At 35.1% G+C, this 12,968-nt stretch overlaps 1 protein-coding gene across 1 annotated transcript in view; it reads left to right on the top strand.

Annotated features, from left to right (window-relative positions):
- PUM1 (pumilio RNA binding family member 1) overlaps positions 1-12,968 on the top strand; it is a 169,998-nt gene that overhangs the window by 96,953 nt on the left and 60,077 nt on the right. Inside the window, 2 exon segments of the mRNA XM_074305535.1 lie at positions 10,465-10,561; positions 12,382-12,483. Of these exon segments, the coding sequence (XP_074161636.1) occupies positions 10,465-10,561; positions 12,382-12,483 (199 nt within the window).

The raw sequence follows: 12,968 nt of genomic DNA on the forward strand, positions 1-12,968 counted from the left end.
GTCTCTGTCACCCTCTTCCCAGTCTCTTCAATAAGCACATTATGGGGTCTGACCCAGACCTGTGATTTCATTGGTGTGGTATTTTTCAGTATGGAAACTTCCTTCGCCAATGCAGATCAGCGCTTCCGCAGTAATATCGAGTCTTAGAGAGCTGCTTGGGGGCACTGTGAAGTTCAGTGACTTGGGCAGGATCACACAGCCAGGTGGTACCAGAGTCCTGTGCCCCCGGGGCCTCTTGTGGGCCTCTGCTTAAGTTGGGATTGGGTGTAACACTTAGGACTGTCACTGTCACTGTCACTGTTTTCCCACTGTTAATTGTTTTAGTAGCAAACTCTCTGTTATCAGACATAGGAGAGGAATTTTCTGCTTGATAAAAAGCTGTTATTAAGAATATGGATTACTCAATTTCCTAAAAATTAGAACATACATTTTTACTAAAAATTACCCAGAATTTTCATAACTATATCGAGAGTGCAGCTTATGTCAAGTAGTTTTTTAAACTTAATTTAAAAGGTTGAATGTGAGGGAATTAGTTATTTTAGCCATATAAACTTTAAGTTGGTAAAGGTTTTAGTTTCTTCAGAGTGAGATTGTTAGGACATTGAAGTTTTGAAGTGAAAGACAGTGAGATTGTGGATTCTTCTCAAATAATATTTCAGAACTTGTCAGAAGACTTGACATGTAGTATTAAATAATAATTTCAGATTAGAGATTTGCTAGACAATATTTAGTGATCCTATTGGATCCTCTTGGCTTTGGAGGAGAAAAAGTGAATATTTCCAGAATTTTTACAGTAGAACTTAGAATGGCTAAAAAGTGTTCTTAAATTACAGTTTTGCCTTATTAATAATTTTTATTAGTACAACAAGCCACTGCCTTTCCTGCTTTAAAATGAAGGCAAGTTAGAATCACTTACGACATTCCAAAAGCATATTTTATAGTAACATAATTGTCATGATGTAGAGTTTTATAACCATCTGTTAGGGGAGGAAAGGTTTCCAGAAAAACTTCAGGTTTAGGAAGGTATGGAAATCTAGATAAGGTTTATAGCTAGGAATCCTGGCTGTGTCTGGGGACTGTTTTTATTTTTAAAGCACAAGCTTAATATCAATCTTGGTTTCATAAAAATGTATTTCTGATTGATAGAATGCCAGATAATAGAGAGTTTACTATATATTTGTTAGGAAAAAAACCACAACAAAACTCCTTAGTCAATGTAGACATTTTGTTCTTTCAGTGCTGGTACTATGAATTTAGACCTTTTTTTTCCCTTTTTTTTTAATTTTTTTTTAATTTTATTTTTTTATTTTAATCTGGAGAGATGAATCCAAATAGTTGTCCATCTTATCTCCTTATTCAGATATAACTGGATGTCTACTCCGTATGCATTCACATTCCTGGTTGTTAAAATAAAGGCCATGGGAAATTTCTTAGAAGACAAGTGACATTTTAGACTGATGTTTTGTTCATTCATGGCTCCTCGTGTTCATCTACCCCATCTAGTATGTGGCTCTCTGTTTGCCTTTCTTTCTTGTCATACTGTACCCCCTGCTAGGGGATCTTGACTTTTCTTTTAGGTACAGATACTGAAGAACATAGAGTTCCTTGTTTTCATTCATTCCCCTTTTCCTATTGATTTATTTCAATAACAGTATACTTTTATATTAGTCATTTTGAATGATGATAATGAAAGTACAGGAATACAGTATAATTTCTGTGTTTATTGCAGTTTTTTTTTTTTTTTTAATGGGGAAATTAGAGTTTATTGATCATTTGGTCTAGAGTCCTTTCAGCTACCCAAGGGATTAAGTAAACTATTCTAAACTTTGAGAAAAAATTCTTTTCTCTCAAATTCTGCTCTTCCAATTCTTCTTTGGCTCTTCTAGACTACCAAAAGAGCTCTCTTTTCCTAGCTACATTAGAAGACTGTGTCTTTGAATCTTAAAACATCTGCTCAACTAGAAACCTGCTTTCTTAACTGTTCTAACCCTCCTTAATTTCTTGCTGGATTTTCCTTTTTTGGGGGAGGGGAAGGGTTTTCAAAATCAGATTGTAAAAGCCAGTTCTTGAGTACCTAAAAAGTATTTAATCCATATGTGTATGTATCTATCTGTGCACATGTCAACTTAAAGTTATACACGTTTGCTTTCACAATGTCATGTATTTTGGTACATAATGTGTGGTATTTTGTTTTCTCTCAGTTTTACTTGAAAGTCCTTTAGTTCCTGAGATATGAGGATTTTAGGCATAAAAGGGGTCATTTAAAGACTTTAGCTATGTAATCTCTCTGAAGGGTCTCATTTCCCTTGTTGCTCTCAGTAGTTTGGAATGAATTTGATAGTATCATATCCACAACAATTATATCATAGTCCCTATGTAATACTCCCTTTAGCCTCCTATTGCCTTAATTCCTTTATAAAATCATAAAGTAGCAAGAAAAGAGTTTGATTTCCTTTCAGTGATGGATATTATTTCTGTTGTGTTTTCATTAATTTTTCCTAATCCCCTACCTGTTGACATTATTTGTTATTCTTTTGCATTTATTCATACATAATTAATAAAGTATATGCTCTAAATATCACTTGGAACAGCACCTTCCTCTTATCCTCAAATGCCATGATGGTTTTGTTAATATCCAATACCAATCAAGTGAAATAGTACAATTTTGATTGCATACATAGATTAGTTTTTTAAAGTTTATTAGTTTTTTGATCTACATTCTGTCATTCATTTTTAAAAAATTCCTTTTCATGTCCTGTGATTCATCTTCCCCAGCAGTTGGGAGCCACCTCCCCCTGGCCACCCTCACCTTGAGAAAATTAAAAACAAAAACAATTTCTGTTATGAGTTTATATAGTCAAGCAAATCAATTTCCCACATTGGCCACATCTAAAAAATATACTCTTGAGTTTGTCATCCCTCCGTCAGAAGGTGAATAATATTTCATCTTAAATTCCCTAGAATTGTGGATAGTCATTTTGTCAATCAAGGTTCATAAGTCTTTCAGAGTTGTTTGTCTCTACACTATTACTGTTATGGTATACATTGTTTTCTTGGTTCTGTTAACTTCACTCTGCATTATTTCATAAAAGTCGTCTCAGGTTTTTCTGAAAGCATTCTCCATTTTTTTAAAGCAACAAAATAGTATTCTTTCACATTCATATGTCATATCTTGATTTGCCATCCCCCAATTGATGGACACTCCCTTAGTTTACAGTTCTTTGCTACCACAATAAAAAATGTTGTAAATATTTTGTATGTATGGGTCCTTTTCCTCTTTCTTTTGCCTCTTTGAGTCAGAGACCTAAAAACAGTATTGCTGGGGATTAGCTTGATTTTTTTTTTTTTTTTTTTAATTCTTAGTGATGGTGCACTTGTATCATGGTAATAGATATATGCCAACCTATTTTGGTCCCTTCCAATTCTAAAATTCTATATTTAGATTCCACAGAATATACAGGACAACAAAATTCCAGGACAACAAGTGGAGTTAGATCTCTCAGACTTTGTCCTAAAGGTAGTTGACTTACACCTTGGATGAAATTTTAAGTGTCCTCATTCATTAAGCTACATACTAAATTTTCTTTTGTGGCTTCCCATGCTCTAGTATTTCTTTTAATCATTGTATTAAGACCTTCAGAATCAGATTTTCTTGCTTCCTTTTGAGATATTTAGGCTTTAACTGATTTAGTTTATTGCCCCATTTTAAAGTTTACTTTAACTTTTTATTTATTTTTTGCTTTGTCCTGAGGGAGAAATAACTACTTTTTAGCAGCTTACAGTCTTTATCATGTGAGATTTTAAAAATGGTAAATAGAAGCATGTTTTTAGTGCCCTGAGAGTGAAATCAATAAATGATATGAATTCAGATGAGGAGGAGATGATGAATTTGGGAAAGATTAGATAGAAATGTTGTCATGAAAAAGTATGGGGTTGAGTCTAGAATCTTAATAGGTGTTTTACATTAGAGGAGGAAGAGAGATGGAACAAGTCTGGAATAACAAGCCCTATTAGGTTTATCAAGGTTTGGGTCTTCAACTAGACCTTGAAAAATGACTAGGTGGAGGGCAAAGGGAAAGACATTCCCAATTTGAAGCAGTAAAAATGACCTTCAAATCTGACTGACCACAGGGTACTGAAGGCACTCTAAATAGGGCAACCTGACTAGAACTGAGTATTATATGGAAAATAATGGGTAATAAAGTTAGGGAACTAGGACCAGGCCAGATTATGGAGAGTTGACTCCCAGATTCAGTAGTTTGAGCATTGAGCAAATGATTGGTTTAATTGTTAGGGTTTGTTGTTACTTATTTACTTTAGAGGGTTATAACAAAGGGCTTTTAAACTTATTCTCGATATCAATGACCAGATTCCTGTGCTGGGAGCCAGAGAGAATCCAGAAGGAGTAGAAAATATAATCCACAAGATCATTACTATCATTGCAGTGATAAGGCTGATATTTGAAATAGTGAAAAATGTCAAATATTTTGTAGGCAGACTAAAGATGTTGGATTGGGTTTCAGCCCAGTAAATCTGCCATTTGGAATGTGGAATGTATTTTCCTATTGAAACAATATTATTCATAGTGCTTAGTGTCTCAATCTAGGTCCCCAAAGTCTGGTCATCAGATATTTATGTACTGGGCCATCTCCGACAATTTCAAAAAATGCTTTTGAAGCTGACAGGTTTGGTTGGGAATGATACTTAAATTCAGAGCGGGATTACGGATTCATTCCTTATCCTTATATGTTGTTGAAGTGGTAGCAGGCTCCTTGTTGAAGAGCAGGATTGGAGTGATGGTGGGGAGATGAAATGGGGAAATCTAGTGACTACGATGGGATGGGGGTGAGAACAGTCAACAAGTGGTTATGGAACTACTAACTAGTCTTTCCTTCTTTTTCTTTCTCCAAACTACTTTCAGTACTGCTACCTTTCTCTGTTGTAGAGAGTGGTATGAGAAGTTGCAGCTGGTTCAGGGAAGGGATTTGAGGCAGATAGTACCTTGTGGAGGGGAGAAGGAAGAAAGGGATAGTGGTCCTTATTTAGGATGAAGATTGCCTGTTTAATTGCAATCATTTATATACTAATTTCAAATAAGGAAACTTTAATGAAGGCTGGAATGTGCAAGAAAAATGTAATGAACGAACTACTATTTATGACAGATAAGATACTATTTAGGCCCAGTTTGCACTGCTAAAAGATTTGGGGTGAAGTGACCATCATTTAACATTTAAATACTGTACCCAGTCTGATAGGAACACAAAGGCAGTATCCCTGCTCCTGGGCTTAAAATATCCTTGAGACAAGAAATGTTTATGAGTCAGAATATAATATATACTCATATGTAATATAATATAATATAATATAATATAATATAATATAATATAATATAATATAATATAATATAATATAATATAATACACTATAACATAATATAGACTGTCAATGTGTCTCCATTGAGTTGGGAAAAAGTGCTAAGAAAGTAGAGGCAGAATCCTGATTCTTGAGAGACAAAAACCTATGCTGAAGAGAGCTGGACTGATATCTGCTTTTGTAGAGCCTTACAAGGAAGACAAGTTTAGATTTGATGTAGGTGATTTGTGGCCAAGATCTGATAGCTTGGCAATGTCTCTCTCTTATTTGTGGATTTCTATGTGGGCTGCTATTTGTCTGTTTGCATGCTTACTGAGGTTGCCATTTGTTTCTAATATTTACTGTCAATGGCTGCTGTGAAATTTGTCTTAATTTTTTAAATAGGATAACTTACAATGTTGTGACCTGCCTACTCATTAATTCAGAAAATAAGTTCTCTAGAATTTTGACTTAGTAATGATCATTGTTTTTTGCATCATGTTGTTCATCTTGGCTGCTTGCTCAGTGAGCACGCAACGTGTGCTAAGATTAACATGGGGGAAAGGTAGTTTTTCCTCATTCTGATACAAATTTAATGTATATGATATATGAAGTTAGATTCAAAGTTTTATCGTTAATGGGAGCCATTCTTCTAGTCATTCTGATTATGCTCTAAAAGCTTCTTAAGTCTGTTCTCAGTTTGGAGTAGAAGAATATTTTGACAATCTGGTGACGATTTTAGTAATGGCTTAATGGAATTTTCCCTCTAAAACTCATCTTCTGGAAGTTCCTATAACACCAGTGGATGTGAATATTATTTTTCATCAATATTATGCATTGACTTTTAAAATGTATATAAAAGATTTTTTGGTTGAACTGATTTTATGAAGTAGCTATAGAATTACACAATTACATCTATCTGCCATCCATTATTTTATATTATTAAATATATTTCTTTTTTCTATGTACCAACCGAAACTCAAGTTGAATTTTCACATCATTGCTAGAGAGCACTTTTTCTTTGTACTTAATTTAAAATTTTATTTAACTTTAGAGTAGTCTAATGGAAGTTTTTTTTTTTTTTTAAGTAGGAGGAATATCATGCTAAACATAAAAGATTTAGAAATTAAATTGTTAAAAACAATTATTGTACTCTTAGATGTTTCTCTTATGTAGCCACCCATTCTTTTTAAACCCCAGGATGAAATAAATGTCAAAAGAATGCCACTTTGCATTTTAAGCTTGGCAGCATGGACATGTATGTAGGTAGTAGACCCAACTGAGATGGTCCTTTAACCTGGGGGAAATGGTAATAATTTGGCAAGCCACTCAGAAGTTTTCTTCTATGGGATGTTGAGTATTTCAGGTGTATACAAAGCATCTTTGTAAGCAAAAAAGCTTCCCACCCTCCCCCACATAATTTGTTGTTAGAAAAAAATCATAGAAACTTCTCAAAAATGCAGCTTCATAATGCTTGTTATTTCTGTGGTGACTTTTACTTTTCCAAGTATTTTTATTTCTTTGATGTTTTTCTTTCTAGAGAAATTTATGGGGTAAGAAGGGACCTGGAAATCGGTAGTATAATCTGTTATCTGTTAATTCTATTTTCCCACCAGTCAGCTCTTCTTAGTAGACCCCAATTGTAGAAGCAGAAAACTATTTCCAATTAGTTTTCACTGAGCAATTGTATTCACTGAACTGTAGAATTATATTATACACAGCTTAATGTCCTTTTTTTTTTTTTTTTTTTTTACTCTATAAAGAAAAAATATAAAAAAATATCCTTTTTTTGGGGGGGTATTGATCATTATAATCTTACAGCATGTTCCTGACTACCACAAGTTAGCCCCTTTTGTAGAATGATGGCACTCTTTTTGTAGAATGATGGATGCCTTTGAAGAGAGTGTCTGTACCAAATGGTTCCCCAGTCCCTTATTTATACCTTAGCACAGGGGTTCTCAAACTACGGCCTGCAGGCCAGATGCAGCCCACTGAGCATGTTTATGTGTCCTGCCAGGTTATGGCAAATGGGCTGAAGGGTGGAGACAGAGTGTGAGTTTTTGTTTTTACTATAGTCCGGCTCTCCTACAGTCTGAGGGACAGTGAACTGGACCCCTATTTTAAAAGTTTGAAGATCACTGCCTTAGCACTTAGCCTTCTGTGAATGAGGAACTGGGTACCACTTTGAAAAGGTCACAGCTTCAGAGAATGGTTTTCTAACCATTTGGCATTATTTTAAATACAATTAAGGAACTCATTTGGAAAATGAACTAAATAGGAATACTTTGTTTCCAAAATCTGTGTAAGTAGAATTTAAATAAAAGTATTTGTACTTAGTGCTGATATAGTAAAGGCTATCAGACTCAGGGCGTATTTTTCTATTTTGGGGTTCCTCATTTAGAATTATTTCTCTTTAAACTCTTGTTCTGTCATTAGTGCTTCGTCTTGTGTTTTCCCCTTCTGTTTGCTTGCTTGCTTCTATATGATATTAATGGATGCCACCGTTGTGGCCAGGTAAAAGATATGTTTATGCTAGTTAACTTTTTCTTGGCTTTTGCTGCTTCATGACAGCTGTTTTATTCTTTCCTGATTAATTCTGTTGATGTATATGTGTTGATTTCCAGACCTCTTTTCTCCTCGTGTGCTAGACTACTTTTTTCTTTCTCCCACTCATCATGGGCCTTTGCTTCCTACTAGAAACCATCTGTCAGGGTCGAGTGAAAAAAACGTAGCTGTGAAGTTTAAGTGCTTGATTTTAAACCCAGCACTTCCACTCAGTGTCTTGGGGATCTTGGAAAAATCTCTTAATTTCACTCAATTTTAGTTTCCTCAGTTGTCAAATGGGTTGATTTGGCTAGGTGATTTTTAATGTCCCTTCCAACTTTCAAGTCCATGAGCTTATGAGCTTCCTATTTATATCTCATCATTCCCTTTTTTGATCATATCTCAATTTATCCTGCTTTTCAAGGATGGAGATCTATCTCTTTTCTAAGACTCACCTTTGATTCAATTCTTCCTCCTTTCTCTTTTCTGTGTTGCTCTACGCTTTTCTCTCCTAATTTTTTTGGGGGGGGTCATCTCTTCTTTTCCACTGTTGTCTTTTCTGCTGCTAAATATGACCAAGTCACCTTTTTCCAAGTCATCCTTATATCTTCAGCCAAAATCTTATATGTTTCTACTCTTTTTACCTTTTGTTCATTTTTTATGCTTTTATACTGTCCCCTTTTCCTCAACTAAGCTGTTCTTTTCAAGATTACTTAAAATCTTTTAATTGCTCCATCTGCAGGCCTTTTATCCTTTCCCATTTTTCTTGATTCTCTTCAGCTTTTCACATTATTGATCATCACCATCTTTTGAATATTTTCTACCCCTTCTCAACTTTAGCTTCTTTCTCTGTGTCTCTGTCTTTGCATCCCTGTCTCTCCCCCCTTTCCCTCTTCTCTCTCTCTTTCTCATTTTCTCTCTCTGTCTCCTCTCTCCTTCCCCTCCTTCCTCCCTCCTTCCCTCCCTTCCCCCTTCTCTCTCTTCTCTCTGTATTTTCCCTCTTGATGATTGCATCAGCTCAATTGTCATCACCCATAGACAAGTCCCAAATTTGCATATCGGACCTTGGAGCCTTAAATTACTATCTGCTGGATTTTTCTACTTGTATATCCCATAAGCATTTTAACATGTCTGACATGGAAGTTTTTATATCTTTTCCCTAAACTAGTTCCCCCCCCCAAAAAAAAAAAAAAAGTACACAAAAAACAAATACCCTTTCAATTTTTATTTCTGTTGATGGTATCAACCCTTCTTTTATTTACCCGGGTATGAAAGGTCATATTAGCCTCAATTCTTCTCTGCTCTTTGTCCTACTAACCAAATAGCTTCCATATCTTGATATCTTGTTTCATTCTTTCCACTCACATTTCCATCTAGTTCCAATGATTGTTGTTACTCAATGATAGCCTTCTAGCTTGTTTGACCTGCCTCCATTCTCTTTTCTTCTATCTCTCCTTCACCTAGTTATGTAGTTGCCATAGTAGTCTAACCAAACTATAGCAACCTTTCAGCTCCTCATCTTATATTTCCACACTTCCCTCTTTCTGCAATCTCCCATTCCCAAAATTAATTTTTCTTCCCATCTCTGCCTCAGAGAGCCTATCTCTTTAAGGTAACACACATATCACCTTCCATAGGAAGCCTTTCTTGATCCCCTCCAATTGGTAGTGTTCTTTCTTCCCAATTAATTTGTGTATGGATTTGTTCTTTGTATACTTATTTATATCCATGTTGTTTCTCTCAATAGAATGTTATTGCTTCTTGAAAATTGCTATTGTTTCATTTTTTTTTTTTTGCATATGCCTAGCATCTAGCACAGTGCCCAATACATAGTAATCATTAATCTTTGTTGAGTGATTGATTCTTTGTATCATTATCATAATGAAGTTGATTGTACTTTGTAATTTGTTGTTGTTAAAGTGTCACATGGTTAGTCTTTTAAAAATAGTTTTCAAAGTTATTTAACCTGTTATCATCATATAAGAATAATCTTTTAATTTTCTGCTTGGTGCTAAAGGAAGTAGTTAGATCATCAGTAAATATAAGAAATATATTTTATTAAGCTACTAATAAATAAATACAAGTATAAATTTTTAGCCTACTTCTACTTTTTTCCTGAAGCTAGAATTAAAAAAACAAAACAAAACAAAAAACTTGTAAAATCATTTTGTCATGGATGAATAGAGTAGGAAAGTTGTGCATCCCTTTCCCAATTGCCCAAGAATATAGAACAAAGTGATATTGGGAGTTTTCCTAGTATATGAGATGTTGCAATGATTTTGACCTTTGTAGAGAAAGACTTGGTTTGCCAAGCAAATGAGAGTTTTGGGAGATGGGAAAAAAGAAAAGGGAAACAGGTAAACATTACCTATCTGGAAGATTTTCTTTTGCCTGCATGTTAGGAGCCAGCAAATTATAGGTTATGGATTATGTAGGTTGTCATTTCAAACTTACATTTAAAGCTTAACAAATTCTGTTTTGTAAACATTTCTTTTAATAGGGAAATTGTAGAATTCTTTCATTGGGCAGACTTATTTCCTTCAACATGTCCTGTTTCTTCTGTCTCAGCTCTTCCAAAGACCGAATGCCCTTGCTGTTCAACAGCTCACAGCTGCCCAGCAACAACAGTATGCCCTGGCAGCCGCCGCCCATCAGCCTCACATAGGTAAGTCTGTCAACAGCATGCACTTTTTCTGTAGGCATCTACTGCTAATGATAGCGGACCTCTACTCAATCCAACAACAGCCAAGCCTGTATAGAAAGAGGACATTTGGGTATTTCAAACCCCTTCTGGAAAATTTCACTTCATCTTCAAAGATTTTTACCTAGCTAATGATCAATTTTGCTAAATTCTAATTGTCCGTTAGGCTAAAATTTTCAAAATGTTATTGTCTCTGAAGACAAATTTATTCTCACTGAGATTATAGCATAGTAATGATTTCTCTCAATTAGGGGACATGATGTTGAGTAGCATTCTTTTCTTGTGGGAAAGTAATAGAAGGTACATTAATAAGAGAATTGGATGCTAGGATTTGCTTTGCCTAGATCTCATATGGCAACATTTTGCTTACTGAAGGACTTGGTTTTGTATATCATATTTATGAACCACTGAAGTATAATTGGATTGTGGTTGGGAATTTCCTAAAAGGATACATTCCTTTACATTGATAATAAACCTCATGAAAATCATACCTTAGAAGCTGTGTCCATTTTACCCACCTTCTACCATGATATCCTCTCCATCCTTAGTAGGGCTGTTCTCCAACTCTGATTTTGTAGAACGTACACTGGTAAGAGTGAAATGTTTCTTCCATTTTTAAACTCTTGTCTTCTATCACCACTTTTTAGATTCCCAGATTTAGACTTAGCAGAGGTCACTGGCTGACTCCAGCTCTTTTTGATCAAAATTACATCTCTTTGCCTATCATTTATCAGTAGTTCATACCACTAATTCAGTTTGCCCTTCATAAAACAAGATGGCCTGGAAGAACATCAAGAAGGCAGACAATATCTTGGCTTCCTCCAAAATACATATACCCTGTTGTCTACCCCACCTATTCTGATTTTAGGATCATGTCATTTTTATGTTTTCACTGAATCTCAAGCCCCCTCTCCTCTCTTATCATGTTGTTCTTTCAGTTTCTGTAGAACAGATTGAGGGAAAAGATACTAGAAGTCCAGGTTTTTAAAAAATTTGAAATAACATTGCCAACCTTAAAATATTGTATAAAGAAATTACAGATGAAAGAAATATTTATCTTTTTATTTGTCTTATTCTGGTGCTTCTATATAATGGAAATGCACTAATTGAGAATCAGATCTACTTTACCTGATGGCTCCCAATTCAACAAAGGGATTATTATAATAATAATGTTGTGGAGCTTTTAACCTTGATTAAAACTTTATTTCCTTTTAGGAAAAAATTGATGAAAAGTATCTTCAGATTTGAACAGTTTATATATATTTTTTGCCCCAAACTTTGTTAAAATCTTTGTTGTTACTGTCTTGTAAGATATTGGCACTTTTTTGTTTGCGCCTACAGCTGCACGTCTCTCCTCCTCTGCCTCCATAAGTGGTGATATTGCATGTTGAATAGAGACCCAGCCTCAGTATGGAACAAAGCTGGGTTAAAAATCCTGCTTTTTGCAAATGACCCTGGCAAAGCCCCTGTGTACCTCTGTCATTTCAAATCATATATAGATTGACACTGGTACAGAGAATTTCCTAAACTAAGAAAACCACAGTGCGGATAGATCAAAATGAAAATAAAATATTTAAGTAAATGTGCTGAATTTTAGAAATATCAGTACTGCTGTTTCTTTAGTAAGGGGGAAATGTCACCCATATACATGCCATTAAAGTCAACAAGATATGTTGTCCTCCTTTCCTTCAGGTCAGGGTTATTGCCCCAGCTCCTGCAGAGCTCTCAGGTAGGGCTGCAGCTCTAGTCAAGTTTGTTTTCACTGACAGGTATGTTTTCAGCAGGTCTAGCTCCCGCTGCATTTGTCCCCAATCCATACATCATCAGTGCCGCACCTCCAGGGACGGATCCTTATACAGCAGGACTGGCTGCAGCAGCTACTCTAGGTGAGACACCTACATTTCTTTGAGTGTGTTCCTTTCTTTCACTTTGCTTTGAAATGATTACATTATGGCAAAATAATTATATTTCTCTCTCAATTGTCTTCAAGGGTATATCTTATCCAAACTCATTTTGAACATTACAGAATAATAGTTGCGTTGAAGCTTCATCTTCCTGAGATAGTTTAATTGGTGATTATAAACTATGGAATTGATTGTGAATTCATTTTGTCTGGTTCATACATTTGAAGCAGAATAGTTTCTTTTTCAGAAGTAGTGCAGGCAGTGGTGCATTGGATAGGTCACACAGTCTGGAGTCAGGGATACTGAATTCAAATCCAGGCTCACATTTTTATTATAAGTGTAACCCCGAACAAGTCACCTAACTTTTCTTTGCCTCAGTTTCCCCCATTCCATGGGGATAATAATAGCACCTCTCTTCTAGATTGTTGTCAGGAACAAATGAGATTCTATTTATAAAGTACTAATAA

Source organism: Sminthopsis crassicaudata, chromosome 3, assembly GCF_048593235.1.
Source record: "Sminthopsis crassicaudata isolate SCR6 chromosome 3, ASM4859323v1, whole genome shotgun sequence".
Taxonomy (NCBI): domain Eukaryota; kingdom Metazoa; phylum Chordata; class Mammalia; order Dasyuromorphia; family Dasyuridae; genus Sminthopsis; species Sminthopsis crassicaudata.